Source organism: Alligator mississippiensis, chromosome 12, assembly GCF_030867095.1.
Source record: "Alligator mississippiensis isolate rAllMis1 chromosome 12, rAllMis1, whole genome shotgun sequence".
NCBI lineage: Eukaryota > Metazoa > Chordata > Crocodylia > Alligatoridae > Alligator > Alligator mississippiensis.
The window spans coordinates 43,572,715-43,592,685 of NC_081835.1; the positions used below are offsets into that span (position 1 = coordinate 43,572,715).

Sequence of the window (19,971 nt, forward strand, 5' to 3'; positions counted from 1 at the left end):
GTCTTGAGTCTATCAAGGGGTGCTTCAAGTTTTAAAAAGGTTGAGAACTGCTGGACTAAAGCCTTCTCTGGAAGGTGTCAAGTGTGGGAGGTGGCATTCAAGCTCCACTGACATCAGAGGGTGGTCTATGGCTGGCTGACTTAGTGATTAACATGGGTCAGGCCCCTGCCTTGTTCCCTCTGCTCTACCTGAATCCCTTCACTGCCCCTTGTGCCCCCTTGAGAACATCCCCTCTAAGAGAGAGGAGAGCACGTTGCTCTTTACCACTTGTGTGCCACTGTCAGTCCATGGCCCTCTCTGTCACAAGCATTGTGTTCCTGTCTTTATGTGCTGCCAGATAGGATTGGACTCTTTTGGTCCTTCTCCCTCCCCCTCAGTTCAGTTGTGGGGCTGTGGCTGAGCACAGCTGGCAGCCGCTAACATTATTGTGTTAAGCCCTGCTGCATAGAGGCATATCAGCTCTTCGTGCTCAGCCTCTGCTCGCACTCGCCTTAAAAGGGTCAGTTCTGCAGCAGGGCCAAGGCAGCCCAGCAGACATGAACTTGGGAGGCAGCGTGAGCCTCACGCAGGGGAGCAAATCCTGAGTCCCACCCAGTGGTTCTAGAAGAATCAAGCCTTAAAGCACATCTGGTTCCCTGCGTCACTTACCTGCACCCTTCCACCCTGGGGTGAGTTGTGGCATGCATGAGCTTGTGGGAATTGCTCTGTTTTTGGGGGAGAGAGATCTGCAAGCCAGGGGTGTGATATAAGACACTACAGGTTTAACTTTAAACAGGGAACAGCCTGCAACTCTGGCCTCAGATACTGGAATGGTGAAAGTCTGCATGCTGCCCTCCCTTGGATGGCATTGAAACTGCACCCCAGTGTGTCATAAGCCCTAGATTGCAAACAGTTGGTGGAGTTTCTCTTTTAGTGGGGAGGGAATGTAGTGGCATCAGGATGGAGAGGGAAGGAGGGGTCTTTCTCCCCTGATTCACACCTTCCTCCTGTCCTCCAAGGGGTGTCATTTTTCTAGTCCAGCTGCTGTATCCTCTCTGGGGTGCTGCCTGGGGGCTTGGCCGCCCAGCATTCTCCACGGCCTTGGGCTGCGCTCCCTCCCTGGGAGGCTGAAGGCAGCATTCCTTTCCCCACTTTGTCTTTGTCTTTGTCTGTCCCCTCTGCTTGGAATGCAGCCGCTTTTGTTGGCTGGCTTATGCATGGCCGCTGTGAGGAAGGGCTGTCTGATTATCAGCTGTGGGGGGACCAGCAGAGGGTGCCCCAAGACCCTGGATATAGTGGTATTTTCTTGTACTTCAGAGCCTGGAAAGTGACACTGAAATCTGTAAACAAAGCTTAAATGTGAACCCAAGTCCCAAACAGAGGATTGGGCCCCGTGTAAACAGCTAGCCTCAGCTGCGTGCTGTTATGTCTGTGGGGAAAGAGTGGGAGCTGGGGGGACTTACCCAAGGTCACCCAGCTGGCCAGTAGCAGAGCTGAGATTAGAACCCAGGGGTCCTGAGTCCAAGTGCTCAGACCACCACTGTGCTACCTGCTCTTTTACAGCAGAGCTGTCCTTCCTGAGGGTGCCCAGCCCTGCCAGCTTGGTTACACACCAGGTGCTCCAAACCCAAAGGAACTTTGTCCAGACTTAGCCATTCACATCACAGGTCAGAGGCAGGGGCTCAGAGCATCTTAGCTTTTCAGTGAATGTGCTTGGATCAGGCTCCAGTGCCACGCTGAGTGGCATCATGCTGCAGAGTGCCACAGTTTACCTGTCAGGTGTGACCAGATAGGCACTGTGCCCTGCTGTATGACAGCAAGTGGCATCTTGGGATGAATTAGGGAGGCAGTGCTTCCTCATGCAGAGGGGACCTGCTGGTACTGCAGGATAGAAGGGCTCAGTGGTCAATGGAGTTGCTGACTCTGGTGGGTGCCTCCCCCTTCCCACCACCTGCCTTACTGTAGGCAGTCGGAGAAATCTACAGGTCATCCCTTCTCTGAGGCGGATCCTGCATCCACCCTCCCTCCCCCAGCGCCTTGGGAAGGGGGGGCTGTAATCTGATCTCACTGTCTCCCTCTCTCTTTTCTCCCTTTCTGGCTGTCTTAGGCTCAGAGTCCAGTGCCTTAGCTCAGAGGAGCTCGAAAGCAATCATGAGCCACACACGCTTGCTGTTGTTGCTCTGCAGCCTGGCTGGGAGCACTTGGAGCAAGGCGGCCAGTACCAACCCGAGGCTCAAGCTCTCCTTCTCAGGTAAGTGGCATGTCCTGTCCCAGGCACTGCTCAGTCCTAGCTGGAGAACACAGAGGGGTGCAAGTCCCTTCCTGCTGTCGGTGTCCAGCCAAAGCTGGATCTCAAGATGTATCTGGTGCACACCTCCCTCACCCCTGGGAGGGGCAGTGGAGTGACCCCATATAGCACCTGGAATGCAGGCTCTGTCAGACATGCCTGGCGAGTTAATCAATCTGGGAAATGGTAATGAATTAACAAGGGGGGCAGCACACAGCCTGCAGGATGGCTTCTGCTCTCCGTCAAACTGGCCAAGATCTGCAGTCATGCTGGAAATCTAGAGCAGTGGGGACCATGATCAGACCTCACAAATCCAAAGCAAGCCAGTGGAACTGCACCACCGGTGAGAGCAAGAGCAAAATCCAGCCCAGTGCACAGCCAAGTTTTCAGTCTCTAGTCAGTAGTTTTGAGACAAAGTAGTGGAGATCTTTTTTGGAAATGAAACACTTCCTGGGACTCTTCTGTCCATGTAACTGGCATGGGGGCATGGTGGGCTGCCCAGCTCACCAGTGTCAGGGGTGCCTGTGGCATGGCTGTGCCCACCTGTGTAGTGTGTTTGCAGAATATGTACATTCACAGCCAGCACTTCCAGCCAGAGCCTTCTATAGCAAAGGGGAGTTGCCAAAGATGTGGCATTAGGGCTGGATTCCTATGAGCAATCTGGAGGCCAGATCTTTGGTTGGCATCAGTAGGCACATCTCACATCAGTGGAATTGCTCTTGTTGATGCCAGCTTGGTTTGTGTGCTTGGCTACAGTATATCCACATGCTCCTGGCCTGTATAACCCTCCCATAGGGGTTGGCAGCACTTCAGCATGAGCAGTGTCTGGTACCAGGAATGCTGTCCTTCTTGGGGTTATGGGCAAGACTGAAGCCAGCACAGCTGAGAGTGATGGGGGCAAGCATGCAGGGGTTTTGTCCCATGCTGAGATGCTTGTATGAGTGTGACAAGGAGGCGGGAAGCTTATTACAGCCACGCTGGGTCACTCAGTGTCATGCTGCATCCCTTGCCCTTGCTGTGAACCGTTGGGCCCTCTGCATGCTTCGTAAGATGCTGCAACCCCCTCCACCATCCGTGAGGAATAACACTGGTTTCAGTTGTGCGTCCAGCAGATTAATGCTGACAGCTTTGATCTGCAAGTACTTGAGCTCCCCAGCATGGAGGGTCCCTGCTCCAGAGCCAGGGGGCTGCAGCTTGATCAAATGCCCCATTGCATGTAGGGCTGGAATGTCCCATTCAGTGTGGATAGATGATGTTGCTGGTGCAGCAGCAGTCTTCCTCTTGGATAGTGGGGCTGAGCTAGTCCCTGGGGCCAGCTCAGGCCCCCATCCTGTTGCTCTGGTGGGACCTGATCTCTGACTAGGGAGACTCCCACACCCCAGGTGTGACCTTCTCCCAACAAGGCTGTGAGGGAATATCTTAAAGGAAAAGGGGGAGACTTAGCTTAGTGCACCAGCCCCATCCATGAAGGGGAGTTGGCTGAATTCAGGCAGGGGGTGGTGCTCACCTTGGGGGAGCCCACAGTCCCAATCCCGCTCCAATCAGAATGGCTCAATGGTTCCACACTGTGGATGACAAGCCTTTCCAGGGGCTGGCAGCCTCTGCTAAGCAGTAATTGTTTTTTCTTTCTGTTCCCCCCTCACCACTGGAGCCTTAGGGCAGGTGGGAGCGTGGGGGACTTTCCCTCCACTTCCACTGTCTAGAGCCGGCAGCCGGCACCTTTTAGGAGCAGAAACAAAGGAGACTTCACAGTGGTGATTCTGTGGAATTACTGGCAGGTGCCCTGGCCCGGGCAAGCTCTTCCCATAGAGCCTCCTGCTTTCTAGCCAACACCTAACCCTGGTGCTGTGAGGACTCAGGCCCAGAACTGCACAGGCCGAGTCTTGCCCAGCACAGTGCTGCTGTGAATCCCCTGGCAGTCCAGAGTGGAGTCATCTTCAGCAGTGCTCTTGTGGTGAATAGGAGGTGGGAGGTAAGCAACAGAGGCTTGTGCCTGTTGCTTCTGGACCAAGCTTAGAGCAGCCGGTAGGAGGGGGAAGGAATCCTGAATGGGGTGATGGAGGCCTCAAAGCTGCTCTAACTCCCACCCTGGCAGTAGCATCCCCCCAAGAGATAACGTAGCTGTGCTGAATATAAGCAGTGTCCACGTCCATGTACTTTCCCTCCCCAGGCAGGGGGCCTGCTAAGAGCACTGTTGTATACCCATGATGTCCCAGTTGCCTTGGGGCACCCCCATGGAGCCCAGGTTGGTTCTGCTCCTTGTTAGCCCCAGTGTGGCATGAAGGGTGGGAGCGCAGCCCCAAGTCAGGGGGACCCTTTCTGCCCCTGGCCTACCTGCAGAAGTGATCAGAGGGAGCTGCAGAGGCAGCACTGCCTGGATCTCTGCTGGGCATTTACCCTTTGCACCAACAAGTCCATCACTGTGACCAGCCTGAAACTCATTGAGGAAGGGGGAGTCCCTGCCTCTTGGTTGATTTCCAGTAGAGTTGCTAGGCAACAGCATCAGGTTGCCTGGTTACCGCACGTGATACCACTCCTTAAATATTCAGTCAAGTTCTTCAGCCAGGCATCAGGTCAGCCTGAACAAAAGGGAAAGGGCACCAAGAAGATGAGCTCCCTGCTGTGCCAGAGCCAGGCTCCCCAGCAGAGGGCACTGCAAGGCGTGGGCCAGAAGTTACTCCCCACCCTGCACCATCTCGACTCCGTTGACTCCAATTCCTGCATCTGCTGCATTGAATTTTGTACTTTGTTCTCCCAGAGCAGCTTTGTGCCCTCCCTGCAGAGGTCAGTGCGGGCTGAGCAGCAGCATCCTGCTCCCAGGGATCCAGTGGCTGTAGGTCTCTGCCCACCCAAGCCCACAGGCTTGTGTGTGGAGAGTGAAATATGGTAACCATGGGGGCTGTACTGGGCTGGGTCATGCTGTGGATGGCTGCAGGTTCCTCCATGGTGCTTGGGTCCATGTGGTAGGAACCAGGCACTGGCCCCTCTCCCAGCCATGTTAGGTAAGGTGGTCCCTGTCCATGCAGCAAGAAAGAAGCAGATGGGGATGGGCCCTCCGTGTCTGAATAGTGAGCTGTGTGTTGAGCCATATGGTCAATGCCAGAGACCAGCCTTTGCCCAGCCCCTGTGGGGAGTGTGGAAACCAGCCAGGCTGGGGATGCTCCTGCTGTCCCCTTTCCAAACTGTTGGTGACTGGAGGAAGGGGCCTCTGAAGCACAGCGTTTTTAACCTGCCTGCTCTGCTTCACCTGGAGTGTCACAGTTGTAGCGGGACAGTTGATTCCTGGGAGCGGGAGGACCCTGCTGCTCACTCTGTGGGATGGAGGGAAGACTTGTAAGGCACTGGGTAATAGACCCGGCCTCTCCCTGCACTTGCTTGGACCTGCCTTTCTCAGCACTTGATGGCATCCCTGAGGGGGTGATGGTGCATGGAATGTGCACAGATATGTGTAAGAACACACAATTGCCTGTGCAGGTACATGGTAACCCAGGATCACAAATGTGCACACAAGATGCACAAACCTTGCAGTGTCTCTGGCTCCTCAGCTCCTGGCCTGGCTCCTTCCTGATGTTGCTTTGTTGCTGCTCTGTGCCCAGGGTTCTGCAAAGGCATGTTAGGGGCAGGAGGGTGGCACCTGAGTAGGGTGGGGAGGGCACAGAGAGCAGGGAGCTGGCCTGGCTCTGGCCCCAGAGCCATGCCGGGCTGCCTTGTCCCACAGCCATGGTGCACCACCCCAGCCAGCAGCTCATTAGTGGGCAGTTTGCTTCCCTGCGAGCGGCTTTCTTTAGCCTCTTCACAATAGTCCATTTGTTCCCACTGCTGTGAGCAGATTAGCCTTTGCGGGCAGAGAAAGGGCCCTTTTTCCCTCAAGCTGCCTCTTGCGCTGAGAGATTAATGTTGAGTTGTGGCAGGGGCTGCTAACCTGCTAAAGCTGGTGGGATGGCTTTGGGGGAGGGGAGGAGAGAGGAGGGGGAGCCTCTGGGTTGAAGTAAGCCAGGACTGGGCAGCCAGCTGGTCTGAGTGGTAGCACTGGGACTGCATGTGCTGGGCTGCCCAGTGTACTCCATCATGGGGACTGTGCCCTGCAGGTGCATTTGCAGGTAGTGGGTACTTGAACCCTACAGAAAGTCTCTACTCTTATTTCCAAAGAGAAGGAAGAGCACATGATATATGGGGAGATGGCTGATCCCATCAAAGCCCCAAACCTTAGGCAGAACAGCAGCTCCAACAGCCACTCACGTTCTTGTTTCTGTAGGGAGCGGTCCTGTATAGGCCTACAGCACAGGACTGGGAGTCAGGGCCTAGGGTTTCTCCACTTTTGGCTCTGGAAGGGAAGCAGGGAATGGTAGGGGAGATTCCAGAGAGAAAGTCAAGGCCTAGCGGGGCTGGCCTGTGCCAGAGCCCAGGCATCCCCTGCAGAGTTCATAAAGGGGCAGAGCAAAGCTTACCACAGAGCCACCGCTTCCACTTCAGCTCTCGTTTCTCCCTCCAGAGTTAAAGGCTCGCCACGGGCTGCGCACCCAGGAGCTGGAACATTCCTGCTGCTACGACACGCTGCTCTTGGATGAGGAACGTGGCCGCCTCTTTGTAGGAGGCAAGAACCACCTGGCGTCCCTGAGTCTGGACAACATCAGCAAGCAAGACAAGAAGGTAACAGCCCGGCTCCTGCCTCATGGGGTCAGCATGGGAGGTCAGCATCTCAACCAGGGGTGCCCCCAACCTTGACCCACAGCATCCTGCCATCCCAGCCCAAAACTCTGCCAGTGCCCCCTCCATCCCAGCCTGCAGCCCCTGAGTTCCTCCTCAGATGATGTTGCCTGAAGTGAGGGAAGGAGACTTGGGGATCTGGATGTCAGTTACCAAGCACCAACCTGAGGCCCACCAAACTTGGGTCAAAGTCCTTTGCCCCTGGGGCAGCAGGCTTCAGAGTTTCTCTCAGGACACCTCTTGATTGTGCAAGGCCTCAGCTGCACTGCATGAGACCTAACTGCAAAAAAAGCCACCAGCTATGCCTCTCTGGGAAGGGGCCTGGATGCAGCTCAGCTGTGTGCCAGCACACCCCAGGCTGCCGTGAATGGGGTGCCCATGCCCGGGGTCCAGGGGAGGGAGCTACCCTGGTCCAGCTGGGCTTGGGATGCAGCATCCACTATGGGTCGGGTAGAAGCGGCAGCTGATTTCTCCCCCAGCTCCTTTCAACCAGGACATTCATTAAAGGCAGTTTCCTGGGGGAGTTGGCAGGGAGCAGGAAGAGGAGGAGGCTGGAATGCTAGGAATGTCGCCTCCCAAGGAATCACCACTCCCTTGCCCCTCCCTGTTCAAGGGTGCCTAATCCCCCAGTCTGCCATCTCAAGCGCAGTAGGGACCCATGTAGATCTGGATTGAGGGAGACTGGCTGGGCTGAGGAAGAGGCCAGGGCCAGAATGGCCAAGGGCTGTGGAACAAGATCGAGTAGCACTGTGTTGGGAAGCATGTCCAGTGCCTACCCATGTTTACTTAAAGGTCAAAAATATAACCATAGGCTGTTGCTCCCCTGAACTTACCTACTGTCTCCACAGATATACTGGCCAGCACCTGTGGAGTGGAGGGAGGAGTGCAACTGGGCTGGCAAAGACATCAATGTAAGTGCCTGGTTGGGCTAAGACAGTGGGAGGGCTGGAGGATAATGCAGACTTCACACTTTACTAAGAAGGTCTCTGGGACCCAGATCCCTGTTTTGGCTGTGCCAGGCTTTGGGATGAGTCCAGCCCCTTCAGCCCTTTGGAGAATCTTTCCAGCCATTCCCTGGCAGCTACAGTGAATACCCCAGGCCCTTACCAGCCAGTGTGAGCTCTGTATCCTGGTGATGGAACTGCTGGAAGGACGTAATGCCAGGTACCATGCCCTAGATGCCAACCTATCCTGCCAGCCTGGCATTCAAGCAGAGCTTCCCAGCATTTGTCCCTAGGGACAGCCACAGTGAGCATCAATGGGGGTTCTGCCATTGACCCCAGTTTGGTGATCTGAGGGTGGTACCTCCTGTTTGCCCTTGGATACATAGGATGGAGCTGGTCCTGTGCCCCTGGGAGGGTGTAGGGCCTCTTGGAGCATGGAAGAGATCGCACAGAAGGGCTGGGTGCTGCTGAGCTTTGCCACATCACAGGTCAAACAATGTGGTGCTGTTGTGAGGAGTGTCTCCTGGAATCATGCCTGATGGTAGACCCCAAAGTCCCTCCCTTAGGGTCCATTCCACAGGGGAGTCCAGCACCCCCTCAGTTGGCATTGTCCTTAGGGTTGCCCTGCAGGGCTAAGCCCAGTGAGTACACTCTGACCTCCTGAAGGGGCCTTCTTCCTTCTCCTGGAACAACACCCCCCTACACACACACACACGCTGAGGAGAAGCAGGGCAGGGGTATTTCCCATCAGCCTGTCCCTTCCTAGTGACCAGACCGGTTGAGGCAGTCTGGCACCCCACCTGTCCAAGCCCACTTGCTGACCTCCTGGGAGATCAGTGAAGCTGGGGTAGGGAGGAAGCCCCAGGATGTGGTGAGATCTGCTCTGGAGAAAGGCAGGGACTGGGAGGGAGTTCTGACCTGGGCAGCAATGCAGGGTGATAGCAGGAGCTAGAGATGCAGCATCATGGGGGGCAGTGCCTCTTTTGTTCAGCTGTGGACCCCTCCTGTGGGCAAGATGATCACAGCTGCTCCTTTGGCATTGACCTGTTAAGAGCAGTTGTTGGGGGGCAGTGGGACTGGAGTGAGCTGCTGCTGTGGATAAGGATCCACAGGAGACTGTTTGCTCCTTTCCTGCTGTAGGGCTGGGCCACATCTAGATCAGACCTGGACAAGACTGAGGCTAAAGGAGGAGTTTGTCTCTAGGATCTCCCCGATCCAGAGGGCTGGTGGGGAGACAGTGAGGGGTTTGCCCATGATCTCAATGGAGACAGTTGGTTTTGGGGGAGAGGTGCCCAGCAGACCTTTCTTTGAGTTTTAACCCTTTCTGCCCTGCTGTGGTGGCAGCCTGGGCCCTGTTCCATCCCACTGCGGAACTAGTTGTCCTCAGCCCCCAACCATCTTGGCTCGCTACCCTCAGAATCAAAGAATGATAGAGAAGTCAGGGCAGAAGGGATGTCTAGGTCACCTAGTCCAACCCCCTGCCTGAGGCAGGATCATCCCTATCCAAACCATCCCACACAATTCCTATCCAAACCATCCCACACAGTTCCTATCCAAACCATCCCACACAGTTCCTTGTCCAACCTATTACTAAACTATACAATCAACCCTGCCATACAACTACAAGGCACAGCACTCTAATCTGGCATAGATTAAGCAGGGCACAATGGTGGTCAGAGTCCTGCTGCCTTAAGGGTTGTTAAAATTCAGTCGAGAGACCCAAGGAAGAGGGCCGTGCCCTACCCACCCCAATCCCCCTGCTACAGAGGTAGGCAAAACCCCCACAGTCCATACCAGTTTGACCCCAAGATAAAATCCCTTCCTGATTCCAGATAAAGTGATTGGCCAGAACCTGAGCAGAAGGGCAAGACCCTCTAGCCCAGAACCTCTGGGTTGAAGTCCCAGCACCAGCAGTGGCACACCCCAGTCAAATTGCCCAACATCGGCTGCAGCAACAGCCAGTGCCTCTGAGGAAAGGGAAAAAAAACCCTGGCACCTATAGCAAGAGGAGGGAGAAAAATAATCCTTCCTAGCTCCAGCAAAGTCCAGAAGCATTGGAAAAACCAAACACACTCCATTCTGCTCTGCAGCCTGGGGACACCAAGCATAACTCCACACATCACACCATCTTACTGGACAGTCAGGCCCCCCCACACTTTCTGTATCCCTTCCATAATCTTATCCTAGCTCCTTTAAATATCTTTTGCCACTAAGCCAGTTGTGGAACTCTGCTTCATTTTTCTGGTGCTGGAATATGGTCATCTCCAATATCTACCTGCCATAGGATTCAGCCCTTTTTTCATTATCTCCCAGCAACCCATGTGACATGGGGGGCTCTTGGGCTTCTAACTGTTACTCTTAGCAGAGCACTCCAGGCATAGTTGCTTCTAGATCATCCTTAACCCAGGGTTTTTCAACTTTTTTTAATAAGTGTACTCCCAATGGCCAGATGCGGAGCAGGGTGGGGGGTGGGGGAGGTGGTGCATGGCCAGATAAAGAGAGGATGCAGGATGGTGGGTGGCAGCAGTGGCCGCATGTGAGCTTCCCTCCTGTGTCCAGCAAGCCAGGCAGTGCCTGTGCGGCCCGCAGAGAGGCACTGCTGCCATGGCCTCCACCCACGGCCCTGCTCCTGGGAGGCAGTGATGCGGGGTGGTGGGTGGTGACACTCCATCCCCGCCTGCCAGTGTATACCTCCTAGGGCCTTCCCAAGTACCCCCGGGGGTACACATACCCCCGGTTGACAACCTCTGTGCTTAACCAATGCTTATCCAGCCTCTTCTTGAAAACCTCCAGTGATGCAGGCTCCACAGCCTCTCTAGGAAGTCTGTTTCAACGGTGCTGAAACCTCTTGGCTGTGGGTCATATGAAGCCTGCAGAGCCTTGAAATCTGGCCTGGGGTTCCCCATGGGTCAGGAACTCTAGCAGCAGGAAAGCAGTGGTAGTACTGTCACCCCACCCATTGCCAAAATCCCAAGCCCTGTTGGCCAGGTCAGAGTCAGGCCACCAGCCTCCCTCCCATAGGCCCAGATCAGGGCACAGCCACACCTCCCTCCTCCCCTCCCTCCTGCAGGGCTGGAGCATGCCCTCTTCCTCCTCCAGGCTAGGTTGGGGCCAGGGCACGCCCCCTTACTCCCATGAGGTCAGGTCAGCCTGCACCCCTGCCTAGCCAAATCTCTTTCCTTGTGCAGCTGGATGGGGGCCTGGTTACCCCCCCCCACACACACACACGTAGCTGAATTAGGGTCTGCTGTGCCTGCCCTGGACACCAGATTATGTCTACCAGCCAGATCAGGCCCACAGAGGGATTGGGCACTGCCCATCTGGCCCTCCAGATAAAATGTTTGAGCGCCACTGGTCTATTTAGAACAGTGAAGAAGTTCTTCCATGTATTCAATCTAAACCTACTTTGCTGCAACTTCAAGCGATTTCCTGCTCTCTATAGCAAGAGAGAAAAGGTGCTCTCCCTCTTTGTGGCAGCCCTTCAGATATCTGAAGGCTGCAATCTTGTCCCCTCTTAATTGTCTTTTCTACAAGCTGAGCTCACACCTCTGATCGGTACCGGAGCATGGCTTCCAAGCAAACCCATTGCCTTTGAAACCCTTGACCATCCCCTCACTGTGGGAGGGGATTGTGGGGCTTCAGGCCTGACACCACAGAGCCCCTTCCTACCCTCTTTTCCTTTCATAAATCAAGCAGCCTGGACTGGCTCAGAGACAAGGGGTGATTGTTTGCTTTGAAAGGGGGAGTGCTCAGCCGGTTTGCTTTGGGAGGGAGAGGTCTTTATGAGCAGATGTGCTGAACCTCATCCATCCAGGGAAGGCGGTAAGTCAGGGGCTTCCCTGACCACCCCCTCCCACACCTATCACAGGTGCAAGGCTCATACTCCCTACATTGTTTTGTTGGCATGAGTCCCAAACCCAGTGCATTCTGGGACATCTGCGGCATGTGGGCAGGAGAGAAGCTCTCTGGGTGGATAGCATGGGGGCTGAGCTGACTGAGCAGGTGATGGTGAAAGGAATTGGCATGTTGGCAACAACTCTGTGGTTGCAACAGGCCCAGCCTCCTGTGCTGAACCCCCAGGTACCCCTGGCCAGCAGACTCTGTCCCATGGCTACTCAGCTGAGTCACCTGGTCCTCAAGCCCTGAGCCAAGGCATGCTGTTGCTGGCCCAGGCAAGGTGTGTCTGCCTATGTCGGGCTCTTCAGCCCTGCCCATGGCCTGAGAAAAGCTGCTTAGGCTCTCAGTATGAGGACTAGGTTCCCTGTGACCCCGAAGTGGCCTGGGCATGAGCTTGGCAGGGGACATGCTTCTCCCTGCCAAGGGCTGTCTGTGTGGCGGTGGCACCTCACAGGGATGAGACTTCCCCCAAGGCAAGCAGGCTGAGGCTCCCCTGCACAGACTGAATTGAAAGAGCACTGCCTCAGCATGAGGGCCATGGAGCTGTGTATCTGCCTCCTGGGAACTGAGGACAATAGGACAGACAGAAGGCGTGTTGGGCCTGGGAGGAATTGTCCATTAACCCTATTAAAATCCAAAGAATTCATGATCTGATAGAAAAAGAGTGACCCAGACTCCTTAAGGCCAGGATGGATGGATGGACCTGGGGTGATCTTAGACAAGTCACTGCCCCTCTCTGGACCTGTTTCTCCCTCTGTATGTTGGTGATCATTCTCTCTCTGCGGTGGCTACTAGCCAGAGAAAGGTGCTCACATGTGGTAGTGGAGGCCAACATTTGTAAGTGGGATTTGCTGTGGTTTGGTGCCCCTGGTTCCATAGGGCCTGTGGTCATGGCACCATGTGTGCTTCTGAGCTGCTGTTATGTCATAGTACAGCATCATGGAGCTGGGACTGCAGCTAATCACACAAATCTCAGCTCCAGCCGAAATCAAGACCCCGTGGGTGCTGTTCAGACAGAAAATGAGAGACAGCTCCTCCCCTGAGGAGCTCATGGCCTAAACAGAAAAGGCAGATGAAGGGTGGGTTGAAGCCTAGTTTGACAATGGGGAAACTGAGGCACAGGGAGATGAAGTGACTTGACCACTGTCGCCCAGCAGGTCAGTGGCAGAGCCAGGATTAGAATCTAGCTCCCTTTGTCTGTCCCAGCCCAGTGCTCAAACCCTCAATGGGGTCCCCAACTCTGCCCCAGACTCAGTTGAGTGCTACTGGAAAAGCAGCTCTGGATTGCGAGGTCCCAGGGGACATGGAACAAGCAGCAGGAGTGACTTGGATCAGGCAAAACTGAGGGCCAGCACAATTGGCCCCACTTGCTACTCTGTTTCCATCTGGCTTCCTTCTGGCAGTGCTGAGCCTGGCTCAGCCATCAGGGCGAAAGGGCATCTAAACAACCAGCTCAGGCCTGTTTATCTTTCTGGGAGGCTTAGCAGGGTGATGACAATCCCTGACAGCCCTGGGACCTCTGTTTATTCAACAGTTCTGCTTGGGTAAGCCATGGGTTGGAGATTCGGCCCCTAGCTACACAGCCCAGGAGGGATCAACAGATAGAAAGGAGGGATCCCACCTCCTCCCCCTGTCCCATCCCACTGGTGTTGGCCAGTGCCCTGCAGGGACTCCCCAGGGATTCCAGCTTCTGTCCTTGTCTGGTGACTTGGCCTGATCTAGGTGGGTATCTCTGTCTCCCAATCTTGGCCCCCTTCCAGCTGTGCTAGCTCCCCTCTCACACAGGCTGTCAGTGTCCCTCATTTCTGACCCACAGCCCCTGCCTGTCACAGCCCTGAGCCCCTCCCAGTCAAAACTTGGTTTCCTACCTGCCAGTGGTAGCTGTAGTGCAGGATTTGTTTTGCAAGAGAGATGCACAGTGGCTGTGTAGCTGCAGCCAGCTTCTGATTTCAAGAGAGTAGCTGACCCCATAAGTTTTGAAACCCCTCCAACAGCCTTGCATTGTGGTTTGGTGGGTTTGCCAAGCTTTGGTGGTGAGGAGCCTAAAGCTGGGATAACAGGGGGCTGCAAGTCAGGCTGGAGGACACTGGCAGAGCTGGGGAAAGGAGGCCTCTGGATAGCAACATCAGGTCAGGTAACTGCTGGTGGAACTGTTTCAGGGGTTTGCCCAGCCATTCCCTCTTCTTGTTAACAGTGCTCACTTGTCATGAGAGCTAGAGGTCTCACTCTTAGCAGCACAAGGATCTCTAAGCAACCCTTGGGCAGGGTGTCCTGCAGGGTCCAGCCCTGACCATGCCCCTGACATATCAATGAGCTGCCTGCAGCCATCCTTGCAAGAGCTATGAGGTGGCAGCAACAGCTAAGACTGGGTCTGTTTGCATTGACCCAGCCCAGCCCACAGCTGGCTCACTTCCACTCCCCATTACCATTCTCTATTAACAGGCAGGCAAAAAAGACAGTGGGGCCCCAGGGGTTGGGAATGCAGCCGAGTGTCCAATGCCTCCAGGGACATTGTCATCACTCTTAGATTCTTCTTCTTCTCTGAACCAAAACACTGACTAACACGTGCTGTGGCCAGCGCCTCCTGGTAATGGCTATTCCAGATGGGTAGGTGCCTGCCGCCCACAAGGCATGAAGCTGAGGTGACTCAGGGGGAGGATGCAAACAATATTGCCCACAGCATGGATGCAGTGAGTCAGCACAGCAGGAGTGTTCACTCCAGCTGGGGGGAGGCTCCCAGGTTCTCCAGCCCCTGTTGCTCCCATCATGGAGTGCTGCAGAAGGCTGGATGGGAGCACTGGCTCTATGGGGCTCCCAGCAGAGTGCTATTTCTACAAGGTGGAGACTCCTCCTTTCAATATCTTCAGAGAAGTTAGGGGAAAAGAGTGAACGTGAAGTCCTGAGACCTGGAATGGGCTCTGGGGGTGGCCCTGGAAAGAAAAGAAACAGATTTTATTGCTCAGGCTGCCCTGGCCTGTGGGGGCCTCAGACCCTGGGCTATTCCTCACTGGGGCTCATCCCAGCTCACACCTGTGGCACCCCCTGTTGAACTAGGATACATCACTGAGATAAGGGCTGGGAATGGGATAGGGGACTGAAGGCGCTGGCATAAGCAGAACGGCCCAACTGCCTGGCAGGATTTGGCCTTTCATGGACAATTTCTGGGCCCTCTATGACATACAGCACCCTATGGCTCTGTTTGCTGGTTCATTAGCTCCCACAACACAACTACAGGGGCTGCTTCCTTCTTTGGGGCAACACAAGCTCCAGCCCTCCAACTGATGGAACCCTGGGGGTAGAGGGGCTCAGACCAGAGCCTGCCCCACATCCCAGCTCCCCTGCACCTTGGTGCAAAGCAGGAGGCAGATAAGGTGCTGGGGAGCCTCCAAGCCACCTGTCTCCTTGACAGAAGCCATGAGCCAGTGGACTGGTCCCCTGGGGGCTGCTATCAGGGAAAGTGGGGGCGGTGCAGCCCCCGTCCCATATTTCCTGCCCATTAATCAAGGGAGTGATGTGGAAGCCACAGCTCTGCAGGCTGAGCTATTTCAGACATTTCAAATATTAGTAGGTCTTAATGGGCTAGATGGAGCCATCTATCAGCCAGGCGGACAGACACAAGCTCCCAGCTGCCCGGAGCAGGTTGGGGGCAGGGGGAGGGGGTGGGGAGAGGCTGAGGCACAGAGCTGGTCTCACCCGAGAATGCGCTTGTCTATGGGGGCTTGTGTCTGGGTCCATGAGGGGTGCCCCCCGCAGCACCTCCTGCTGGGAGAGGCTGGGGCTGGAGTAACCAGGGCTCCCCACAGCCAGTGCCACATAAGACTTTTGAACAATTGAAAGGGTTTGGAACTGATCTGGCTAATTTGACTTGGTATGTGAAAAATTTTCCAAAAAAAGAAAAAAAAAGGTGCCAGTGTTCCTAGGAACTTTCTTTGGTACCAGCACAAGCCCCATCCCCCGCAGATGGCAAGGGTGGATCCCAGACCTGGGACCTTATGTTCCCAGTGCCAGGAAAGAAGGACAGGGCATCTGTCTGGAGCCTCATCCTCAGCTATCCAGCCTGAAGCTAGCAGGAAGGTGGGGGGAATTCAGAGCAAAATTAAGTCCTCCAATAGCAGTAGGAAAGACAGAGACCCCACCACTCCCACCTCCATCCTGTCCCTTGTAACCTGACCCCCACCTCCATCCTGTCCCCTGCACCTCCTCAAGAGCTTGAGCTGCTGTTCCAGCCCCAGTGAGCTCTCACCACACAGCCAAGCCTGTCAGCAGGGCTCCCACGTGCTCTGGCATCCCAGCAATGTCCGTGCCAGAGCCCAAGCTCTGGGAAAGCACTTACCCAGCAATGCCAGCCCACGCAGGGCAGGGAAGGGCCCCTGAGACCAGCCACCTGCCAGGCCTTGCATGGTAAGGGATCCCATTCCCCCCACACCATTTCACTGCCTCCTGGTCCCAACAGTCCCATGAGATGATAGCATCTGAAGGGGCTGCAGACAGTCTGACAGTGCCCAGACAAAAGTGGGGAAAGCTGTCTCTTCCTTAAGGCCCCTCAGTTCAGACCCACAGCTCCCTGCCCTTCCCCATCCCTGGGTATGGTCCTCGACTGTGATAGTCACTGTGTGGATAGGCCCCCACAGCATCCTGCTCAGTGTCACAGTTCCTCTTATTGGGCTGTTGAGCCCACCTGGGGCTAGACCCCCCACAGGAGGTGGGCACTGAAGCAAACCAGTCTCTGCCTGGTTTGTGCCATCAGAGGTGTTGAGGAGAGGAGCCACAGCAGGTGGGAGTGGAGAGTGTGCCCTGCTGTCCAGCTCTGTGTACTCTCTGTCCTCTTGTTTTGCAGGCTGAGTGCATGAATTTCATCAAGATCCTGCATCTCTACAACCGCACTCATCTGTATGCCTGTGGCACGGGCGCCTTCCATCCCACCTGTGCCTTTGTGGAAGTGGGGCAGCGCATGGAGGTGAGGGCCAGCAGATACTGACTGACACAGTATCTGCCTATGCAGGGGAATGTCATGGGCCAAACACCAGGGCCCAGGCATTCCCAACCCTCCACCCCACCCGCCCAGCTGCAAGCCTGCAGGACATACTGGGACTTTCTCTGCCCTGGGACTCAGGAGGGTCCTGTGAGCTGCTCAGCCCTGCCAGCACCACGTTCCCCCCCCACCCCTCCCTGCACACACACACACTCATATTCTTTTTCCTCCTTCCCAGGACCCTGTCTTTAAACTGGACCCTGCGGCCACAGAGGATGGCAAAGGGAAGAGCCCCTATGACCCCCGGCATGTGGCCGCCTCAGTGCTCGTGGGTATGGAGACAGGGCTGGAAACCATTGCACAGAGGCTCCACATCACCAGCCTTTGGAGAGTCCCTGTTCCACCCCCCTTCCCTACATTGCCCCCTGCTGAGAGAGCTGGGGGGGGGCACAGGGTACAGCTGTTTCATGCCCACTGTAGGATGCCTGGAGCATAATGCCTAGAGTTCACCAAGAGAGAGCAAAAAGCCCAGTCCTGTGTGTCACTTTCCTGGGACTGTCCTAGTCAAGGAACTAAAGTCCCTGAGCTCACTCAAAGGCCAAGGCTGGAGAGGGATGGGGATCAGACACTGTGCCCGGTGAGGGGTCCACCTGTGCAGCTAGTGCTTTCCTGGAACTTAAGATCATTGCCACCCACAGCCTCAAGGCCTTGCTTCTGGCTCTAGAACTGATTTTCCAGGGATTTGCTTCTGCTTCTTTCCCTAGGGGGCACCTTGTACATCACTCTGGGTGCCTATACATGTGCACTGAGGCTGCTCTGACACACTGTAATTATAGCACATCAGAGCAGACTCACTTAATGAAGTCTGCTGGAGCATGGTAATTACCACGCTGCAGCAAACTCCAGCGTCGCATGTATCAGTGTCCCCACACTGAAAAATGGCAGTGGGGTCGCTTTAACTAAAGCTCCCCCACCTCCATTTTTCAGCGCAGGGAGGCTAATACACATGATGCTCCAAGTGCTTTAATTAATTAAAGTGTCCCCCCCCACTCCTTTAGCACATCTATAAAAGCCCTCTAATGTCAAAGGGGAGGGTGGAGTGAGGGAGTGGGCCTGTGGGCAATATTGAGGTTCCTTGGCTGACTTGGGGCAGGACATCTGGACTTCCCCCATGCCTGGGAGTTAGGGGAGGGTGGAGGCAGACTGCCTGGGTAATGCTCATCCCTCTGTCCTGTCCCAGGTGAGGAGCTGTACTCTGGGGTGGCCACTGACCTGATGGGCCGTGACTTCACCATCTTCCGCAGCCTGGGCCCACGCCCGTCCATCCGCACTGAGCAGCATGACTCCCGCTGGCTCAACGGTAAATGCTGAGGGCAGGGAGAGCTGCCCAGTTCTGCCCCTGCCCAGGGGGAAGGGCAGGATGAGTGGGGGTGAGTAGGGAGTGATGAAAGTTCAGTGGCTTAGGGTCTACTGGGAACACCAGTCTGCTGCTGCTGTGGGGTGCAGTGTACTGTGCACAGGACCTGGGCTCGGGAGGCCTTGTCATGGGTGGTGGCAGGAGGAAGATGAGTTCAGCTGCCTCAGCCTGGTGGCCACTGCAACCTGTTACTGAATCAGCATGTTTTCCCAGGAGTCTGATCTACCCTGCCCTAGGCCTGGTGCTGTGTGAGTGTTATAGACCCTGGACAAGTCAGAGTTAGGCTCTGAGTGCCTGTCAGTCTCTGTAGGTGATTTCCAAATCACAGCTTTGGAAGGTGGGGGGTGCCCACATCTACAGTAGCAGTGGCTGTGGGTCAGAAGTGAGGGATGCTGGCAGAGCTGGCTGTGGGGAGCCAAGACTGGAAAAGCAGGAGACTATGGCTCAGGATTGAGGGGCTGCAACAGGGTGCATGGAGACACTTGCTCAACACATATCTGTGTGGCTTTAGATAATAAACCTGTCCTCCTGCAAGGGCCTCACTGCCCCTGAGGGAGGCTTGTTCTAGCATGACAAGCTCCAAGAGTGGAGCAGAGCCCTTGCCCCCAGCATTGCCTTATCTTCCCCTCAGAGCCTCATCCCCTAGGAGTTGCTCCCTGAGCTGTACTTCACTTCAAAGAGCTCCTCACATGGCTGCAGGGCATAAGCTGCCCTTGGGCTCTGCCCAGATCCTGCTCTGTCTTTCTGCCCTGCAGGATGACACCATTGCCTGGAAACGGGCCTTGTTGAAGAGCAGCAGTGTCTCCTGAGAGCATGGGGCTGAGGCAGGAACCTCTCACCCCAGGACTTCACTGACCAGGATTACTTGAGAGCACCAAAGAAGCCCATGGTGCTGTCTGAGCTGGTTACTGGGTTCAATGGGCGGCATCCCACAGCCTCAGCTCTGTACGGTCAGGCAAAATGACCAGAGTGGGCCCAGCTACCCTCATGAGATGAAGGCATGAGCAAGGAGAGTGGTTTAACCACCACTGGTCAAGGGTGCTGGTCGTTTGGGGAAGTGGTTGACCTCTACCCAGGAGAGACCAGGGCTGAAACAGTCGGAGGCTGCAGGTCCAAACTGAGGGGCATTGGCAGGACTGTGTGGCAGAAGGCAACCTGGAGTTGGGGGGATATAGCATTGGCTTGCTAGTTGTGCTGAGAAGCACCACCTGTCTACACAGGTCCTGTTATCCTTTATCTCTGACTGGCTCTTGGGGCTGTGCTGTTAAATCCATCATGGCAGTCTGTGGGTTTGTGCTACCATCTAGTGGAGCAAGTGTGTGGGGCACCCTCTGCACCAGCTCAGAGCTGGCTGTAGTCAGGACTGGGGGGCTTTTTAAAAACTGCAGTTTATACTCTGAAATGCAACCTGAGGGAGCAAAGCAATTCATACATCCAGGTCAAATGTGGCAATTGTTTTAGTAAAAAATTTAAAAAGAATTTTGCAAGAATTGAAACGATCTGATTTTTCTTTTTAAAATGTTTTAAGACCAATCAGCTCATTTGACTTAAGTGAAACAAAAGGGGAAAACCTGCATTTTGTTCAGTGCAAAATGCTGATATTCCTTCTTGAGTTTTTATATCAACCACCAAGCTGCAAACATGGAAATTCACCCAGTCAAGCTGTGGTGACATCTGCGGCATGGGCAGGGGGGTTATCCTGCAAGGCAGAGTGGCTCAGCTTCAGACAGCCATACAGTTTGCCATTGGCTTTCCTGCTCTGCCACTT

General features: G+C 55.1%; 1 protein-coding gene across 7 annotated transcripts in view; it reads left to right on the forward strand.

The window, feature by feature from the left end:
* SEMA3B (semaphorin 3B) overlaps positions 1-19,971 on the forward strand; it is a 90,941-nt gene that overhangs the window by 59,735 nt on the left and 11,235 nt on the right. For 6 of the 7 annotated variants that reach the window (XM_019482072.2, XM_019482069.2, XM_019482070.2 and 3 more), the window contains 6 exons: positions 2,087-2,230; positions 6,759-6,916; positions 7,822-7,884; positions 16,652-16,771; positions 17,025-17,118; positions 18,027-18,146. In XM_019482072.2, coding sequence (XP_019337617.1) covers positions 2,131-2,230; positions 6,759-6,916; positions 7,822-7,884; positions 16,652-16,771; positions 17,025-17,118; positions 18,027-18,146 — 655 coding nt within the window. In that variant the 5' untranslated portion in view covers positions 2,087-2,130. Of the gene's footprint in view, positions 1-499; positions 669-2,086; positions 2,231-6,758; positions 6,917-7,821; positions 7,885-16,651; positions 16,772-17,024; positions 17,119-18,026; positions 18,147-19,971 lie in introns of those variants that run through there. The other variant, XM_006265539.4, reaches the window with a different exon arrangement.